Raw genomic sequence first — 17,349 nt, 5'->3', positions numbered from 1 at the left:
TAGCCTACGGAGAACAAGAATCGTCATTTACGCCAGACACTGATTGTCCAAGAACAAACGTTGACTTCGCCGGACAACCTGCAAACATAGCCAGTCATGAAACCGCGCGTACCGCTCTTGTCCGACTATGGAATCTCGCCGACGCACGGCTTCTTGCCTGATGTCTTGCCCTTGACGAGGCTTCCAGACCCATACTACAACAAGTGGGAGTCCATTGCTTCCAACTTGCAGAGCTTGATCCTTAGCAAGCGTCTTCGAGGAGTCATCGATCGTCTGCCCGTGTTTTCCACCATCGGTCTGGAACATGACGCGGAATGGAGAAGGGCTTACATGCTCCTCACCTTCTTTGCTCATGGCTACATCTGGGGGGGTGACACCCCCTGTGATCGTGTGCCGCCGAGCATCTCGGCCCCCTTGCTGAAGATCTGCGACCATCTTGAGATCCCGCCCGTGTCGACGTACGCCGCCTCGGTGCTCTGGAACTTCAAGCCGCTCTTCATCGACGAGGGCATTGATGATCTCGACAATCTCTCCACACTGGTGACCTTCACTGGATCCCTGGATGAATCCTGGTTCTATCTCGTGTCCGTCGCCATCGAGGCTCGAGGTGGTCCCATCATCACTCTCATGCTGACCGCCGTGGCGGCTGCTCGGGAAGGCGACAGCGCAACCGTGACACGTTGCCTACGTGCCTTTGCCGAGCGCCTGGATGACCTAGGTGAGCTGCTTCGTCGCATGCATGAGAACTGCGACCCCGGATTTTTCTATCGTCGCATTCGCACCTTCTTGGCCGGCAGTAAGAATATGGCTGAAGCTGGGCTCCCTTACGGCGTCATCTACGATGATGGGAGCGGCAACTCTGACTATGTTCAATACAGCGGTCCCAGCAACGCTCAGAGCAGTCTGATACAATTCTTTGATATCATTCTCGGCATTGAACATCGCCCTACTGGTGAAAAGGCTAGTCACGCTTCCGAATCCGAGCGCGAAGGTCGAAGCACTGCGCCAAAGCACAACTTCATTCGCGATATGCGGCGATATATGCCTGGCGCACATGCGCGCTTCTTGGAGGATGTCAGTCGGGTTGCAAATATCCGGGATTTTGTCGAGGAACGCCGCGATACCGACAAGCCGCTTAGCATTGCCTACGATGCTTGCTTAGCCATGTTGCGAGCTTTCCGGGATATTCACATCGCCATTGTCACTCGCTACATCGTCCTCCCATCCCGCGAGAACCGAGCTCGATCTCGCAGCCCCGAGGCGACCCGGAATCGCCAGAACCTTGCTACCGCCTCTCGCCACGAGGACCACAAAAAGGTCAAGGGCACCGGTGGCACAGCATTGATCCCTTTCCTCAAGCAGGCTCGGGATGAAACTGGCGAACCTGCAGTAGAGGACTGGGCCAAGAGGTTCATGAGTAGACAGACGAAAGTCTCGGGTCAAGGAGACTTCTTCCTTGGAAAAGCAGAGGAGCAAGTTCCCCTGGATGAACCCATCGTTGAACATGGACTTGCGGGTACCTGGAGTATGGATGACGATGTGGGCGGAATCTGCTCTTATTAAGCTTGCTTAGCTTACATCGCACAATGTGAAGCGTTGCGCTCTACTAGGGCCGTGAAATATTGCGTCAGATAATAACTGTCATATGATCAATTTACATAGAGCAAAGCAATTCATTCGTGCACTGCTAGACAAACCACAAGCTAGGGAAGTTCTTCCGGGACTTTTGTACACCATCGACTGATGACATACTCTTAAGCACGATTCGCTAGACGTTCTCAACGCAAGGCTGAGCTTATTGCCTAACATACGATACAAGTAGCCACAAGTACCACCTATCACCATAATTATTCACCTACGCTCTCCCGCTGATAAATATGTCAAACCTATATGCCTACCTACTATGCTCCGTTCTATGTATGGCAAACGATCCCTAGCGCAAATTATGAAACGCGAGCCTCGCAATACAAAAGATGCAAGTTTTTTTTTCTGATCCATTTCTTCGGGAGACACAGAAACGTGTTACCGCAGAAAAACAACGTAAATTGAACCACGCGGCTCCCGTGCAAGCAAACCACACCGCGTCTCCGCGCTTCCCATTCGACGCACGCGCAGCACAGATACGTCAGAGCTTTGTCTGACACTAGACAAGACATATTTTCCCTTTCTTTCCCGCGTCGCACTACATGCGGACTCCCGGGCTGAGGGAGAGAGGCTCTTGTGTCTCGTTTGTCTATCTGCCTGTGGGGATTCATGGTCGCTATTATGAGGCGGGCGAGCGGTTGGGCGCGTGGTAGGAGGGCTAGCTGGGCGTTGAGTATCTTTTTCGCTTCTCGTTCCATGTTCATCTTGATGATCCTTTTTTTTTCGTATCTGTTAGACAGTTAGTCACTGAATGGTACACGAGTGCGAAGGGCTTACGTCTGTATCATACTACACAACGCGCCACAACTCAAGATCCGATAACTACAACAAAGCGCGTAACCATCACCTCCCCAGGACGTCGCCGTCCCGGTGGATCTGCTTCCTCATGACCAAACCAAACGACGGCATCGCCATCATCGCCTCGCTCCTCATTCTCCTCGGCATCATCATCCTCCTGCTCTTCTGCTGCTGCTGCTATCAACCTGCCATTGCCGCGGATGAAGAAGACGAGACCCCGACAGATCAGAATGCATACGGAAATGGATATGGATACCCTCACGGCTATGGCATCGATCCGTCTACGGGGATGGCGATGCCGGCTAGAGCTTATTACCCTCATGTCGCTGGCTGGGATACGCCTCCGCAGGAAAGTGATGTGGCTGGTTGGACCCCCGAGACGCGCGGTTGGCGATCTGTTCCGCGGGGCTATTATCATGCGTATCCGGGCCAGGACAATTAGGGTGCGGCGCTGGGTGCTATTTGGAAGAGAGAGTGCTGGATATATAGGGGTTGGCGCTGATCGTTTGGCTGGGCAGGTTAGTGACAGGTGAGGTTCGTGGGCTAGGGGTGTGGAACGTTTTGAGGGTAGATGTAGGGCCTGTTATGGGAATCTTCGAGGTTTCGTCATGGGATGCTGGGGTGAAGCTGGTAGCGTAGCTGTGAGGACTGCGGCCATGTATGGCAGCGCTATATGATAACCATTGTTGTACAAAGTAGGCTAAGGCTGCATACAGAGATTGGGTTTGTGGCAAGCCTAGGTTCGTGATAGTTGGTTTGGAGTGATTTGGTGCCCTCGAACTTTATTTCCTCACCATCAGATCTCTTCCCGTTGCTATCTGAGCGGGCTTGATATTGGACATCCGATGACTAGGTAGGCTTGATATCAAGTAGAAAAGTCAGAAACTCAAAAGCATGCTTCTCTCTTAAATTCGGGGTAAAGCTCTCAATGGTGCGTTGGAAATTTGCATGCATCATTCTCGTCCTCTGTAGGTTTTACCTTGGAATATCACAAAGGAAAGATTTCCTTCATAAATAATTTGTACTTCCCATTCACCTTTTCATTTCCCGTTGTTTATGCCACAAGGCTTTATAGTAGCTCCCAGACCACAAGACGACAAAGAAATCCTTCCTGTATATGGCTTCGGCTTTACCCCCAAGCATTGCGCTACAACAGAAATCTTGAGCTTACCTATACTCGATCCCAACAGTTTATAAATTACTCTTAAGAGACTGAAGTTGCAAATATGAATCGCATACATGCTAGCTCTGAATCTGGCTCTGCCCGTGTTCCAGCTGAGGAAATGCCACTGCTCGACCAACCCACCGGCTCGAGTGAACCAGATTTAATTAAGCCTGAATTTACCAGCCCTGAAACCATGCCTCCTTTGCGCACTGGCAACGTGCCGGGGTGTCATGATCGCGGGGAGATTGCTGATCACAGTGCCCTCCAATATTATGGAATTAATGGCTATGAAAAGTGCAAACGTTGGCTTGAATCAAGCTGTTCCAGCAAAGTATCTGAATACAGTAATTTAGAGACCAGCGATCGTAGTAAAATGTGGCAAGAAGAATTTGATATTCTGGCGGAGCTTCAGATTGAGAACTCCGAGGATGTTCACGGAGATCTACCCCCCATGTACATGTTCTTCGCCATTTTTGGTAACGACCAATGGTGGGAATGTTCTTGTAGTTCTGAAGCTGTTCCTAATGGTGAGACTCCTTGTTGGTCTTGCTATCATAAGGAATGGCGATGGTCTACTCCGTCAAATGAACTGCCGCCTCATGACTCCGCCCCTGAATAGGGGGTTACAACTTGCCATTCTTCACCTTATAGCTCCAAATTAACAAGATATTCCATGCAATGTAGGTAGTGTCTTGTAAGAACCTCTTCCTTTGGTTATGGTGAATTGGTATGCTGTATAGCATCGACCTTTGAAGTTTGTCACTGTATACTTAAATGTCGGGAGATTAACGATGGTTCTTTGCTCGATATGGATATTTATGTACCCTTCGTCCTTCCATAGGTTTTTCTGTTCCCAGGGTTACAATAATATTGTTACCCTATTCCTTGATGATCTATCGCTAGGTCTCCCCTTGTGACGGTTTAAGCTTTCGGGACTCAAGGACCCCAAGGCTGATGTAGACGGGATAGCCAACAATTGCAATACTTCTTGGCTCTTTGTCACAGGCAATTTATGCTACGATATCGCGGCGTCTAAGAGCATTGTCCACAGAACCGCCGGAATCTAGTGAGAATTCCATTGATGAGCAATATTTATAGGAATGATTTTGCTAGCTGCAGACCCGGGAGGTTGTACTTAAAGGGGCTTTTCACCCCCCTTTGAGGAAATATTACCCCGCCTGACCTGCCTATCAATACCTATTAGCCATAGGTAGGAGAATGTATGCAGTATAAACTTACCGTCCTTCTTTTTTCGTTGTAAGATATTTGATGTCAGTACGCCGATATTGGCTATTCGTGTATAATAAGCATGAGTGTGTCGAGGGTGTATGTGATGCATAGGTGGGTTCAGAATTAGTAGAATAAAGGGGCGAAATAGAGGAAACGCGGATATTGTGAGTGGGTTGGCAGTGTCGTACAGCTATAACTCAGCCTTTGTCGTTCAGTTCCGAATAGTACTGTAATACGAAGTTCGAGTGGCCTTGTTGTCGCGTGATCACACTTGTTGTTACCTAAGTATCATCAAACTGTCTCATGTATATGATCAGTATTTCTAGGAAACTCTGATTCTTCACGCAACAAGACAAAGAAGTTCAAATCGGCTCAGTGGATGTTAATATCTGTGTTATCTTTAAGTTTAGGCGCCACCTCATTATGTCACCCAGTGGGATACTTCGAAAGAGGTCACGGGTCGAATTTGGATGCTGTCACTTATCAAATACGATCTGGCCACTACAAGTAGAATTTTGAGGGGCACTCTCGTCAGTTGTGTTGCGTGGACTTTTGGGTTTCTTTCCTTCGGTCTTTTCCATGCCACATATGATGCCGATCACTCAGGCGGCAGCAGCCCCTTTCTCAGTCAGAAAACACGAGGATACTGGTAACCACAGAGTGTTTATATAGATGGAGCGGCTCAACGTAGGTGTAAAAGGCTAGAAATCCATGATGAAACCCTGACGGCAATTTTTGTTCCGGGTTAGACTCATCGATACCACGGCCTGTCTAACCACCTTAGTTGCCGCCCACCAGCGCGCTCCTGCCCCCCCAAACTTTTATTCCCATCCCCTAAGCTCTCGATCAGTTTGACGGACTTGTATCTTTATCTCTATCAGGTTCAGGGAACGGGGTCGAAAGACGGCAGCGACATGGATTGCAGACACCGTAAGCTATTTGCACGTGCGAACCGGGCTCAAACATCCGGTGTATTACGCTTCCACAGGTAGTGACCACGGCGTCCCGGACCCATACGTTGCAGTGTCTGCAGCGTACTCTGAGGTAGCTGCACATTATGGCTGCACTGGGAGGTTTCTGATGCTTTTTCCTTTTGAAGATTAGCTTGGGTCTTTTAGAGCATTGGCTATAGGGTTTATCTGGGTAGGCTACATGGATTCATGCTTACTTTATTCTGGTACAGGTTGAAGACGTTCTCTGGGCTTGATTGTTATAACTGTGTTTAGGTAAATAGATAGATGGAGAGGAGACATAGGAGTTCGCTGACGGCCTGTCTTGTCTACTGCGCTGCGTGCTTAAATATTGCCCTGGAATAGTATCACTTGCAGGAGCGCCTGACCGGATGGAGAGAGTACTGGCAAACACGAGACTTGGCGCTCGTTATGCTGGTTAGTCTTTAACTGTCACCTGAATATATTCATCCGAATTATTTAACTGAGATTGTCACTCTGTTCTTAAAGTCAACGACCGAATAGGAGAGAATGAGTAGTATTACGAGTTTGCCACTTCCATTGCTATGCCATATAAACCTCCAATGACCCTATTCAGCTGTCTCTTGAAATTTGTGCTAATATTTGCGAAAGTTATAGCAGTCAGTGTCACAGTGCTGCCCAGCTGGATTTTTATATAGACGTATAGTTATTGCTCGAAGATCGAAGTTATGTTTTCCAGCCTTTCCTCTATAAGTGGTCATGGACCTTTGATTTAAGCTCAATGCCCGGCATCTGAGATCGGAATAAAGATCAGGTACTACTACGCTACCAGGAACGAATGGCGTACCCGCCAGAGCAGCACGATCGCCTCATCTGTATGGTGGATAAACTAAGGCTTTTCCTTGCCGAGAATGAATGTATGAATAAGAGCTCGATAATATTGATTCCTGCCCTTCCTAATACCTAAGATGCTTCTCATGGGAGGGTCACTACCACAATACACCTATAATAAAAAGATCAAACATATTAAAAGCACTACCAGACACCTTAATAAGTAGTTTAAGTTATCTGTGAATAGAATAAAAGTATAATAGGGATAAAAAGAAAGGTCACAAAATAAATTGTTGCTTTATACGGTTGATATCTTTGTTCTTTTACCCCTGATTCCTCATTTTTGGTGTATTATGATAGTGTACCACCATAAAGCTGCTCCAGGTTAAAAGGTTACCAACTACGGACAACCCACGCGGTCAGCAAGTCTGGAACATGAGCAGCGTGCGGTATGCAGTCAGATTGATTTGTGCAAAAATTGTGTGTCGTACCGTGTCATCCTATACATGCCGATTTTCGCAAAAGATGGGGTCATGACGAGGCATATTACGTGCTAAGGGTTATGCTATAGCGGTTATAGGGGTTTGGAGTTATTGAGTATCTGTATTGACTGGCTGACGAGTAGAGGCAATTCAATCAAAGATAATGTGTAGCTAAGTCAGGCATGGTACTTCTGGCCCCGAAGCAGTTAAACAAAAATAGTTGTAATAGACTTTGCTTCACTTAACTTGGTTACCCGCCGACCCTCGGCCCCGCAGGTTGTTGGCCCTGGTTTTCCCGACACGGTGACATCTTGTAGTGCAGGAACTCACGCTACTCATCATTGTGTTCAGCTTCTATTAATGGAAAACATCTTCATCTCCAAGGCTATACAAGTTCGATAAATTTATCTTGAACAAGGAAAAATCCCATGATGTCTGTCGAACTAGATGTGACTGACCATCAGCGAACCTCGACTCAAAGCGCCGACCGCCCCCGCATCTCGTCGGCGCCTCCGCCACCCGACAATGGGCCCAAAGCTATGAGTTTCCTTGTCGCTTGCTTCTTGATCGAGGCTATCATTTGGGGTAAGAGCCAGCGAAACGTACTGATCTCATCTCATTCGCATTAACTGTCGCTTAGGCTTTACTGTCAGCTTCGGTGTCTTCCAAGCGTACTATGATCGCCTTGACGAGTTCCAGAACAGCAGGCCCAATATACCTGTGATAGGCACTCTTAGCACGAGCTTCATCTTCCTCGGAACACCTTTCGCTACACCTCTCGTGAAGCGATACCACGCCTGGCGCCAATGGATGATTGTAGCGGGTTGCACGCTGTGCGCTGCGTCATTAGTTGGCGCTTCATTCACCCACTCAGTTGCTGGACTTCTTGCTACACAAGGAACCCTTTATGGTATTGGCGTTCTTGTCGTGTATGCACCTCTACTGAGCCTGATAAATGAATGGTTCATTAACCGAAGGGGCTTCGCGTACGGAATTGCTTGGGCCGGCGGCGGGATCAGTGGCGTTGGTTTACCGTTCCTTGTGGAATGGCTGTTGGCCTCATACGGCTACCATACCACTCTCAGGGTCATTGCAATCTCCCAAGCAGTGTTGCTTGCTCCGGTCTTGCCCTTCGTCAAGCCTAGGGTGTCGTCGAGTAGCTCCGAGGCGACCGGCACCGAACTTGATTTCTTGCGGCAACCTACGTTCTGGCTACTCATGGCTTCTAACAGCTTTCATGGCTTTGCTTATTATATTCCATCTCTCTACTTGCCCACTTTTGCATCGCTCGTTGGGCTCTCGCCTCGAATCGGTGCTCTGCTCTTGGCGGTACTCAACTTCTCGTCCACTATCGGACAGGTGGGATTTGGCCATCTGTCCGACCGTACACATTATTTCTTCATATTGGTCTTCTCCACGACGTTTGTCTCAGGCACTGCTTCTTTCTTCATTTGGGGCTATGCTCAGTCTTTGGCTCCATTGCTAGTATATGCAATCCTGTTCGGCCTGTTTGCCGGTTCATACGTCGTGTTCTGGCCCACGTTTTCTCTCATATCGAAAGACCCCCTTACTCTATATGGTCTATTTTCTTTCGGGAAGGGAATTGGCAATATCGTCACCGGTCCTATCACTGCGCGATTGTTGGCTACAAACACGTCATCCAGTTACGGACTCGGGACATACAAGAACGTCATCATTTACACAGGGGCTCTACTTCTAGCATCTTCGATCAGTATATTTGGATGGCCACTCAAAGGCTGCGGACACCGGATTCTTCGGGCGGATAGAAGCAGCGCAAGTTAATGACAGCTCCGGTGCGTTTGCTCAGATCGGGAGCTAACGATATTCTATAATTGAACTACTCACTGCACCTATGATATCTAGGTATATAGACAGCCATGCGCTCAATTATTGATGTTGGGAATTCTGGCAATTCCAACGTTACATAGTGGTCACCCGTCGCTATGAAGCAGGATTGCAAAACCTAGAGGGTCACTTCCTGGTGAGATTCCCTTCTCATGAAGTAGGAAGTACGGAACGATATAGCCGTGTTTAAGATATAGCCTACCAATAGAGGATTTCCACGGCTAGGCTTACGCGTCTCAACTTAATAGCTGTAGCAGGAAACTCTGGTAGTCCCGTGATTGTTGGTAGCTGGGCAATCGCCGTTCACAGCGGAGTTGACGATGATAGAATGATGAACCTGGCCACGTCTGTTGAACAGAGCCATAAAATTATCAAAGTGATGTTTTTACATGAGGAATCAGAGTAACCGCTGTCCTCTGCTGCCAAAGGGACTTAAATATGAGGGGGAGGTTAAGGGTCTTGTATATTCTGGGCAAGAAATGCGTCTCTTCATCTGAGAACGGTGGCTTCTCTACAGCTGCAGCAAAAGTTCTCATACGGTCATGGGGCAATGGGGGTACTAATAGTATGTTCAGTCTCAAGTACCTATTTAAGGGTTATAAATAGACCTCGGAGAACGTTGTGGACGGCGTCGGGGTAAGTTGGATAGGCGAAATTGCTGAATTCGGGTTTGTATACACTAACACGGAAAATGGTTGGGCGATATCGGTACTTTCTTTGATATATAATTTGATGATCTTATTCATCATCACAGGAGATACGGGGGGATATAACTTAATTTCAGATATAGCTTATCAATAATTAGAGGGATCGCTGTGGCTAGGGGTATTATAGGTCACAACTCAGAGTTGATATCTTTTATTCGTTAAGGTTTATTTCTATTTACTACATGATTCAAAGAAACTGTTGTATGCAAAGCGCTAGTAATGAAAACACTTGCTAATCACTTGATTAACTAGACTTCGCTTGGTAAGGTTAATATGCGCTCTCAACATAAAGTTCAGAGTGAGTGCTTAGTTGACAATGCAACTGCAGCAGCGCCTATGGCCACAGAAAGAGCACATGGCATCACCATCAGAAACTGCGGATGAGCACGCGCAACATGTGCAGCCTCGTCCCATATCAGAGGGTTCGGGGGAAAAGAGGTTGTCATCATCGGTCTCAGGTCGGATGATAGACTCAACTGGGCCAAAGGGTTGGTCAAGCATTGGTGATGGGCAAGAGGGAATAATGGTGTAGGCAGTTCTGATGAAGGCGTTGGGAGAAGACATTTTCGAGAATTTAGACTTTAAAAAGATTTCTAAGGGCTGTGGGTTAGTCAGTTTGTAAATGGTGAAGATGATGACGACGAGAAAAAGAAACTACCTGTTAAGAATCCGTCAAGCCTTATATACTATAAACCTGTTTCTAATCACATAAAAGCAAGCTCTTTCAACGGTTCGGAGAATATAATTGTTAGTATATCATGAGTAACTGAATATTTCCGATGAGTTACCGTGTTAACAAGTCTGAATGCCATTGTTCTATCAAGCTTCATGCCTTAAAGCACTTGTTTACACTGAAAAAGCAAGTTGAGCTTGCTTTGTCATGTCAAGATAGATCATATTCAAAGAACCGAGTTCGGTTAAAAAAATTAACACTAAAGAACATTATGACATAACGACAGTATGTCTTCCACTCTTCTCCTCTATTATTCCACATACAATCCAGGAGCCCAGCACCCAGTCATCGTAGATCGAAATAGTGTTGCAGTTATGTTATAGTGCCGCTTTATGATACCGGCATCCCTGTTTCATTGCAGTGTATAGCTACCACGTTGGAAGGTCTTGGTTAAGAGAATACTCTGAAGGCCCCACTGATGATGGCTGCAGGTTTCCCTTGGGGGTAGGGAGGCCAGTGGGGTTGAGTCAAGCTGGCTGTACATCTAATCCTACCTAGTACTCCATCATCCAGAACAACGACAACTCCACCTTGCCATACAAATGCGAGATCCTCCAAGATGCACCCCTGCTCTTAATCTAGGAGTTACGCATCATTGAGTATATAGTAGGAAGGTCTCTGATGACTCATCATGGCGGTGCCACCGGCTTACTGCTCCTCCGTATAGCAGCATAATGCCTGAGAGTTTAAACGTAATACCTGGAAATCTGACCTGTATCAAACCGTAATGCGCGAGAAACCGATCTGTGGTTATACTACTCGTACGCCTAGAAGGCTATATCCGGTACAGCTACCCTATCTCAGTATTTCGTACGCTATCTAGTAGAGCTTCTCACGTAAGGTGAGACGCGCTGCATCATACGACTTACCTTCTTTCTTTCCTTCCGAGGTAAACCACATATCATAGTAGAATCGAATATCTTCTGTTCTCGTCTCAATAGTATCACCTACGATACCGTACAGAGTTCATTCAACAGGAGGCTAAATTTAGCTTTAGGATCAGTCGGTCACGACTCAGCTCCTTGGTGGTCTAGCAGCGACTGTGACTCGCTTAGGGTCCTAAATTAACGAGATGAATATTTCATAGAGTCAGAGATGCTCGATTTCCCAAAGCGGTCTGATAGCCGGTATTACGCTGTATTAATCTGGGAGGACGGCCGTGGACGGCATATTCATTCGTGTAAGCTCTGACAGGTCAGCTTGGGAAGACGTGACATGATAGGGCTGTGCCGCTGTGCTACAGAGCGCCAAGCTTCAGCAGAGAAATTTTGCTTCGTGTCCAGGGGAAGTCTAATTAGGCACACAGGAGTTATTTCATGCTAGGACTTTCTCACCACAACTCTAATGCATAAATAAACCGGTATTTCCACTAGGTTGTAGAAACCCCATCAGTAGAAAAAAAAAAAAAACAACTCGACGAAGTCTCTTCCACACTCAGCTACAAGTTGCCCAATATGCGCGCCACAATTCTATCTGTCCTTTTTGCCGCCGGTCTGTCATCAGCACAGGAATTCCCCGTGGTTGTTATCGTCGAGTCAGCAACAAACAAGACGTGCGCGCCTTACAAGAACTCTACGATCGAATTCGATCAATTGACGCCATACTATAATACTAATGGGAATTTGGATCATGTTGTCGGGTTATACATTGGCCAATATGAATCGCTCTGCATTCCTTACAACGCGGATGGCAGCCAAACTATCAGTACGAACGACGGCTATTACTTTGGCTTCGGCTATTCTATACATGCTTCCCCTCCGGTCAAGGTTGATTATATCCTATGTGGTCTCGAGTAGACTAGGGGAACGGATCGAGCGATATCTGGAGAGACCCTGTCCTTCAATCAATTTGGGCACATTTCAATCAGGATTTTCCGGTGCTTCTCATGTAAAGTGAACCCCACGGCAGCAGGAAGTGGTATAGGATACCCCAGCAAACATTGCAATGTTCGCAAAATGATAGGCTAGACCGTAAGGTTTGCAATTCTAGACATCGATACGTCCATATCCTTGGCAACATTGGAGAAGATGGAATCTTACCAAACTGCAACAGTCTCCTTGTAACTCTTAAGGTGTGATTTAGAACGAAAGTTGGCCGCAAGCGGCACGTATCACTTCTCCATACCGTTTCACCGGTTCAAGAGCTTTATTATATCTACGCAGCTAGATTATGTATAATTATTGACGATCTGTTTGCATGCAGAGAAGTGTAGAGTCAAGGATCAAGGGGAACTTCTGTAAGGGGAAACGAATGTCACACGGACAGTCCTATGAGACCTAAAGACCCGAAGATAACCGACGCTACCCCTGGAGGAAAGTGAGGCTATAAGCGATTAGATAAGAACAATCTGTTAGCTGCAAAAAGACTAACAGTCAAGGTATGAATGCCCAATAAAAGGAAGGGAGTCATAGATTGTATAAGGCTTAAATAAGTATAAATAGTTGTAAAATCTCCCATTCTAGGATAGGAAAAAGAAAGGGAAATCAAGGCCCTAGAAACCCTTAATAGATTATTAATAAATATGATTAAGTTCTAAGCCCTTTATAAAAGCCCTTATTATAAATAATCTATTATCCCCCTTTAAAATATTCTAATATAGCTTAAGCTTTTATATAACGGATAAGCTTTAATAAAATCCCCCTCTATATATATATAATATTATTTTAAGCTTAAATCCCTATAAATATAGGATTACTTTAATAAAATATTAGCCCTACCTTTATTAAATAAAGGTATCTTAGGAAAGTTTATACCTTATATCTAATAACCCAAATATTATACGTTATAATCCTAATATTTTTATTTAAAGAGCAAGAAATAGCTAATAACCTTATTAACCTAAAGCTTTAAACTTCTTTAAAATTACGGATATACTCTAACTATAGGATTTTAATTTTAATTCCTACTATTTTAATAAGGATAGTTTAGATTTTAATTCTTTAAGATCCCTTTTATTATACAAAAACTATCCTAAAGATAAGTAATAGTTAAACTATTTACCTTTATTACCTTATTAGACCTTAAAGCCCAAAATTAAGGATATTCCGCCCTTTAACAACTTATAAGTAAAACTAGAACGTATAAAAGTATTAAACAAATATTCCGCTAACTTTAATTAAAGTTTAACTTCTACCCTTAAATAAGCTATATCCCTTCTATTACTACCCGTTATATTTAAACCTGCTTATTTTAATTAAACTATATTCCTTTTTTTTAAAGGACTATTTTTTTTAAAAGACCTACTTAAATCTATTAATCGATTAGCTTTATAACGAAATCCTTCCACTATAGCCCCTAAACTAACATTTAAAGCTATAAAATTTACCCTTTATAACCTAACTATTTATAAAAATATTAAAGATATAAAAATGGAATATATAAATATAGTAATTTAAAACCCCCTATAATAGGTTATAAATATTTATAATTATATAGGTAAAACCTTTTAAGTAGCCCAATTTTTATAAAAATATAAACAAGGAATACCTTCCAAATAAAAGGAAGCATTTTAAAATATATATATTACTATTTATAATATATATAATACTTTAATTAACTTATATAAAATAAATATATAAATAACCTAAAAGTAAATAAAATACTTTTAATAAAAGATTATATAAAAAAGCATTACTTTCTTTTAAAATATATAAGGAACTATTATATGCATTATATAAAATACCCATTCCTAAACTAATATTATTAATTAGTTTAAAAAGGTAATAGATTATTATTATTAAGCCCTTTAAACTTTTTAAAGTAAACTTATTAAATAAAAAGCTAACTACTAAAAGACTTAAAGGATTATAAATAATTAAGCTATTATAATTAAGGGATAAATTAATTAATTTATAAACCGCCCTATTATAAACCCTAATTAAATTAATAAGCTATAAATATATACTTAAGCAATAATTTAAAAGATTTAAAATTAATTAAATAAATAAATTATACCTAATGTAAACCAGATTATTAATAAGTTAAAAAAGTACAATATTATAACTAGCTTTACTAACTATTCCGCTATAAAGTATTTATTATTAAAAGCTATTCTATAATAGCAAATTAATAATAAAGCATTATAAGCAATAAAAGCCCGATTAATTACCTAAGCCTTTTAAGTATAATATATAGCTATAAAAATCTTTCCGGGAATTTTTACCAAAATTATTCTACTATTAGGAAGCAACCTAAAAGGAAACCCTAATAGCTCTAACGATAATAATAACCCCTTTAAGGGATAACCTTCCTATAATCCGCCTAAAGGACCACCTTAAAGGCTACTTTAAAATCCTAATAAAAAACCTAAAAGAAATTTAAATAATAATAATCCCTTTAGCCCTCCTATTAATAAACTAATATATACCTTTTTAACTATATTTAAAAGTATTAATCCTATAACTATAATACTTAACCCTATTTAACTTAATAAGCCTTATATTTATAATAAAAAGGATACCTTTAAATTTTTTCCATAGTAAATTAAAGTTAAGGATTATATATTTATATATATAAAAAGTTTTCCCTTTAATAAGCATTATATTAATTAAATTAATTCCCTTATAATAAATAAAGCTTTATAATAATATTAATCTTATTAAAAGTAAATCCATTATATTAATATTATTAATACCTAGGTAGCTTATTAAATAGCTTTAAAAGCCCAGTTTAAAGATCCTTTAATAACATATTAAAATATTAATACCTTTATAAAGGTAAAATACTTTAATAATATTACTTAATTCTTTATTAAGATCTTTAACCAGAATAATTTAATAAAGTAGTCTAGCCTAACATTCCAAACCTTCATTACCAAATGCCTACTATTTAAACTTATAAAAATAATCTATTATAACCGGGGCCATATCCTTAAAAACAACAATAAATTTTTTAATACAATTTAAAAAGTTAGCATTATTTATAAAAATATATTAGTATACTTTAAACTATCTTTAAAAGGCATACTTAATTTAATAAAGGAATAATCAAAATTAGGCTATTAAAACTAAAGCAAAAAAAACCGCTCCAACTTAAGCCCAAACTAATCTTTAAAAAAGGATAAAGAAAGGAAACCTATTAATAAAAAGCTAAATAAGCCTAAAGTTAATTTTAAAAATAATTATTAGCTTAATATTATAGCTACATTAAAGGAGATTAATTAAATTACTATTAATAAATAAAAGTAAAACAAAATTAACTATTAATAATATAATAAAAGTAATTATTATACCCTTACCTACTATATTAAAAAGGATATTAATAAAAAGGAGCTTCCTTCAACCCCTAAAAAAACTTCTTCTATTAAAAGAAGGCCTAACAATAATAAACCACCCTTTATAGCTAAACGAACTAAAATTAACGTTATTATTATAAAGGTAATTAATCCTATATAATATATAAAAATAAAAGAATTAGATTTAGATTTTTAGTTGGGCCCTATAAAGTACTATATAGGAACCTAAGCCTTTAAAAAGGTAACTTTTCCTACATTAGTATAACTAAACAAATAAAAGATAAGCTTTTTAAACCAGCCTAAAAGAAGGCTAATTTAAAATTTAAAATAGATTATAGGCCTATCATCCCTATAACCCTACTATATAATAACTAGGAACATTTAATTAAAGTACTTTTAAATATAGGCAGCATTATTCCTATAATATCCTTTTTAAAGGCTAAATAATAAAAGCTACCCCTTATTAAAAGAACACGCCCTAAACCTATATTAACCTTTAATATAATATATATATAAAAAGTAGAATAATATTATACGGAATAAATTATTTTCTAATATTAGGAAGACTACTTTATAAAGCTTAGCTTTAAATTAAATAACCTTAATAGGAATTATAACATTATCCTACCCTAATAATAAATAAAAAAACATTAGCCTATTTATTTTTTTAAGGATATTAAAAAAATCATATTTATATTTAAATATTGCTATAAGAATTATACTAGCTAAGCTATCCTTAACCTAGGGATTATTAAAGTTATAATAACTATACTTTAAATAGCTATTAAAGCAATAATGGAACAAGTTCCCAAAGAATTTAAGGAGTTCCTCTTAATTATAACCAAAGTAGCAGCATAACGGTTACCCAACTATTAACCTTAGAATTATACAATTAACCTTATAAATAAAAAAACTCTACCTTAAGAACCCCTTTATACTATAAACAATTATAAACTAAATACATTTAAACTATAATTAAATAAAATACTTAAAATTAATTATATTTAAAAATCTATTATATTATATAAGGCACCCCTTATATTTATAAAAAAAAAAAACCTAAATAATCCATTACATCCTATTATAGATTATTAAAGCCTTAATATTATTATAATACTAGTAAGGTATCCCATTCCCCTTATTGTAGAACTTTAGGCCAGATTTTAAAAAGCTAAATAGTTTACCAAGATTAACCTAAAGTCCGGATTCTACTTAATCAGAATTAAAAAAGGTTATAAATGGAAAATAGCATTCTATTATAAATATAAATTTTTTAAATATATAATAATACCTATAAAACTTATTAATACTTCCGTAACATTTTAATCTATAATAAACTATATCTTTTAAAACCTTATTAATACAGAATTATTTATATACCTTAATAATCTTTTAATCTATATAAAAATAAAGGAGGAATATAATAAAATAATTAAAGAAGTATTATAACGCTTTAATAAATATAATCTAACAATAACACCTTAAAAATACAAATAGCATATATATAAAATTAAATTCCTCAAATATATTATTAATATTAATAGCATTTTAATAGCCTAAGATAAAATTAACTATATTATTAAATAAGAAATACCAACCACCCTATACAAATTATAACAATTTATCAGATTTATAAACTTCTATTAAAAATTTATTAAAAAGTTTTCATTAATCGTAAAACTATTAATGGATATAAATAAAATGGACTAATAATAATAAAAATAAACA

At 40.2% G+C, this 17,349-nt stretch overlaps 4 protein-coding genes across 4 annotated transcripts; all 4 read left to right on the top strand.

Annotated features, from left to right (window-relative positions):
- Nucleotides 1-96: 96 nt before the first annotated feature.
- Nucleotides 97-1,563, top strand: F5B22DRAFT_641116 (indoleamine 2,3-dioxygenase; the record flags this gene model as incomplete). Its single annotated transcript, XM_047977943.1, has 1 exon — nt 97-1,563. One exon carries the CDS (start codon nt 97-99, stop codon nt 1,561-1,563), a length of 1,467 nt encoding a protein of 488 aa, XP_047836535.1.
- A 557-nt stretch (nt 1,564-2,120) lies between these two features.
- On the top strand, nt 2,121-3,338 carry F5B22DRAFT_23019 (uncharacterized protein). The gene has a single exon (XM_047969849.1). The coding sequence runs from the start codon at nt 2,396-2,398 to the stop codon at nt 2,882-2,884; it is 489 nt and encodes a 162-aa protein (XP_047836534.1). The 5' UTR covers nt 2,121-2,395; the 3' UTR covers nt 2,885-3,338.
- Nucleotides 3,339-7,389: 4,051 nt separating this feature from the next.
- Nucleotides 7,390-9,136, top strand: F5B22DRAFT_23012 (MFS general substrate transporter). Its single transcript, XM_047969848.1, has 2 exons — nt 7,390-7,667; nt 7,723-9,136. Exons 1-2 carry the CDS (start codon nt 7,511-7,513, stop codon nt 8,883-8,885), a joined length of 1,320 nt encoding a protein of 439 aa, XP_047836533.1. The 5' UTR covers nt 7,390-7,510; the 3' UTR covers nt 8,886-9,136.
- A 2,555-nt stretch (nt 9,137-11,691) lies between these two features.
- On the top strand, nt 11,692-12,711 carry F5B22DRAFT_583817 (uncharacterized protein). The gene has a single exon (XM_047973386.1). It carries the CDS (start codon nt 11,843-11,845, stop codon nt 12,182-12,184), a length of 342 nt encoding a protein of 113 aa, XP_047836532.1. The 5' UTR covers nt 11,692-11,842; the 3' UTR covers nt 12,185-12,711.
- The last annotated feature ends 4,638 nt before the right edge of the window (nt 12,712-17,349 follow it).

The sequence above is a fragment of the Xylaria bambusicola genome, assembly GCF_022495145.1.
Source record: "Xylaria bambusicola strain CBS 139988 unplaced genomic scaffold F5B22scaffold_1, whole genome shotgun sequence".
Classification (NCBI taxonomy): Eukaryota; Fungi; Ascomycota; class Sordariomycetes; order Xylariales; family Xylariaceae; genus Xylaria; species Xylaria bambusicola.
This window is presented reverse-complemented; position numbering and strand designations above follow the sequence as displayed.

What these genes read in the sequence shown, in the direction of transcription:
- F5B22DRAFT_23019 (XM_047969849.1), top strand. Translation starts at nt 2,396, where the DNA reads ATGGTACACGAGTGCGAAGGGCTTACGTCTGTATCATACTACACAACG.
- F5B22DRAFT_23012 (XM_047969848.1), top strand. Translation starts at nt 7,511, where the DNA reads ATGATGTCTGTCGAACTAGATGTGACTGACCATCAGCGAACCTCGACT. An exon ending in GATCGAGGCTATCATTTGGG is followed by an intron (nt 7,668 to 7,722) that starts GTAAGAGCCAGC and finishes ACTGTCGCTTAG; the next exon opens with GCTTTACTGTCAGCTTCGGT.
- F5B22DRAFT_583817 (XM_047973386.1), top strand. Translation starts at nt 11,843, where the DNA reads ATGCGCGCCACAATTCTATCTGTCCTTTTTGCCGCCGGTCTGTCATCA.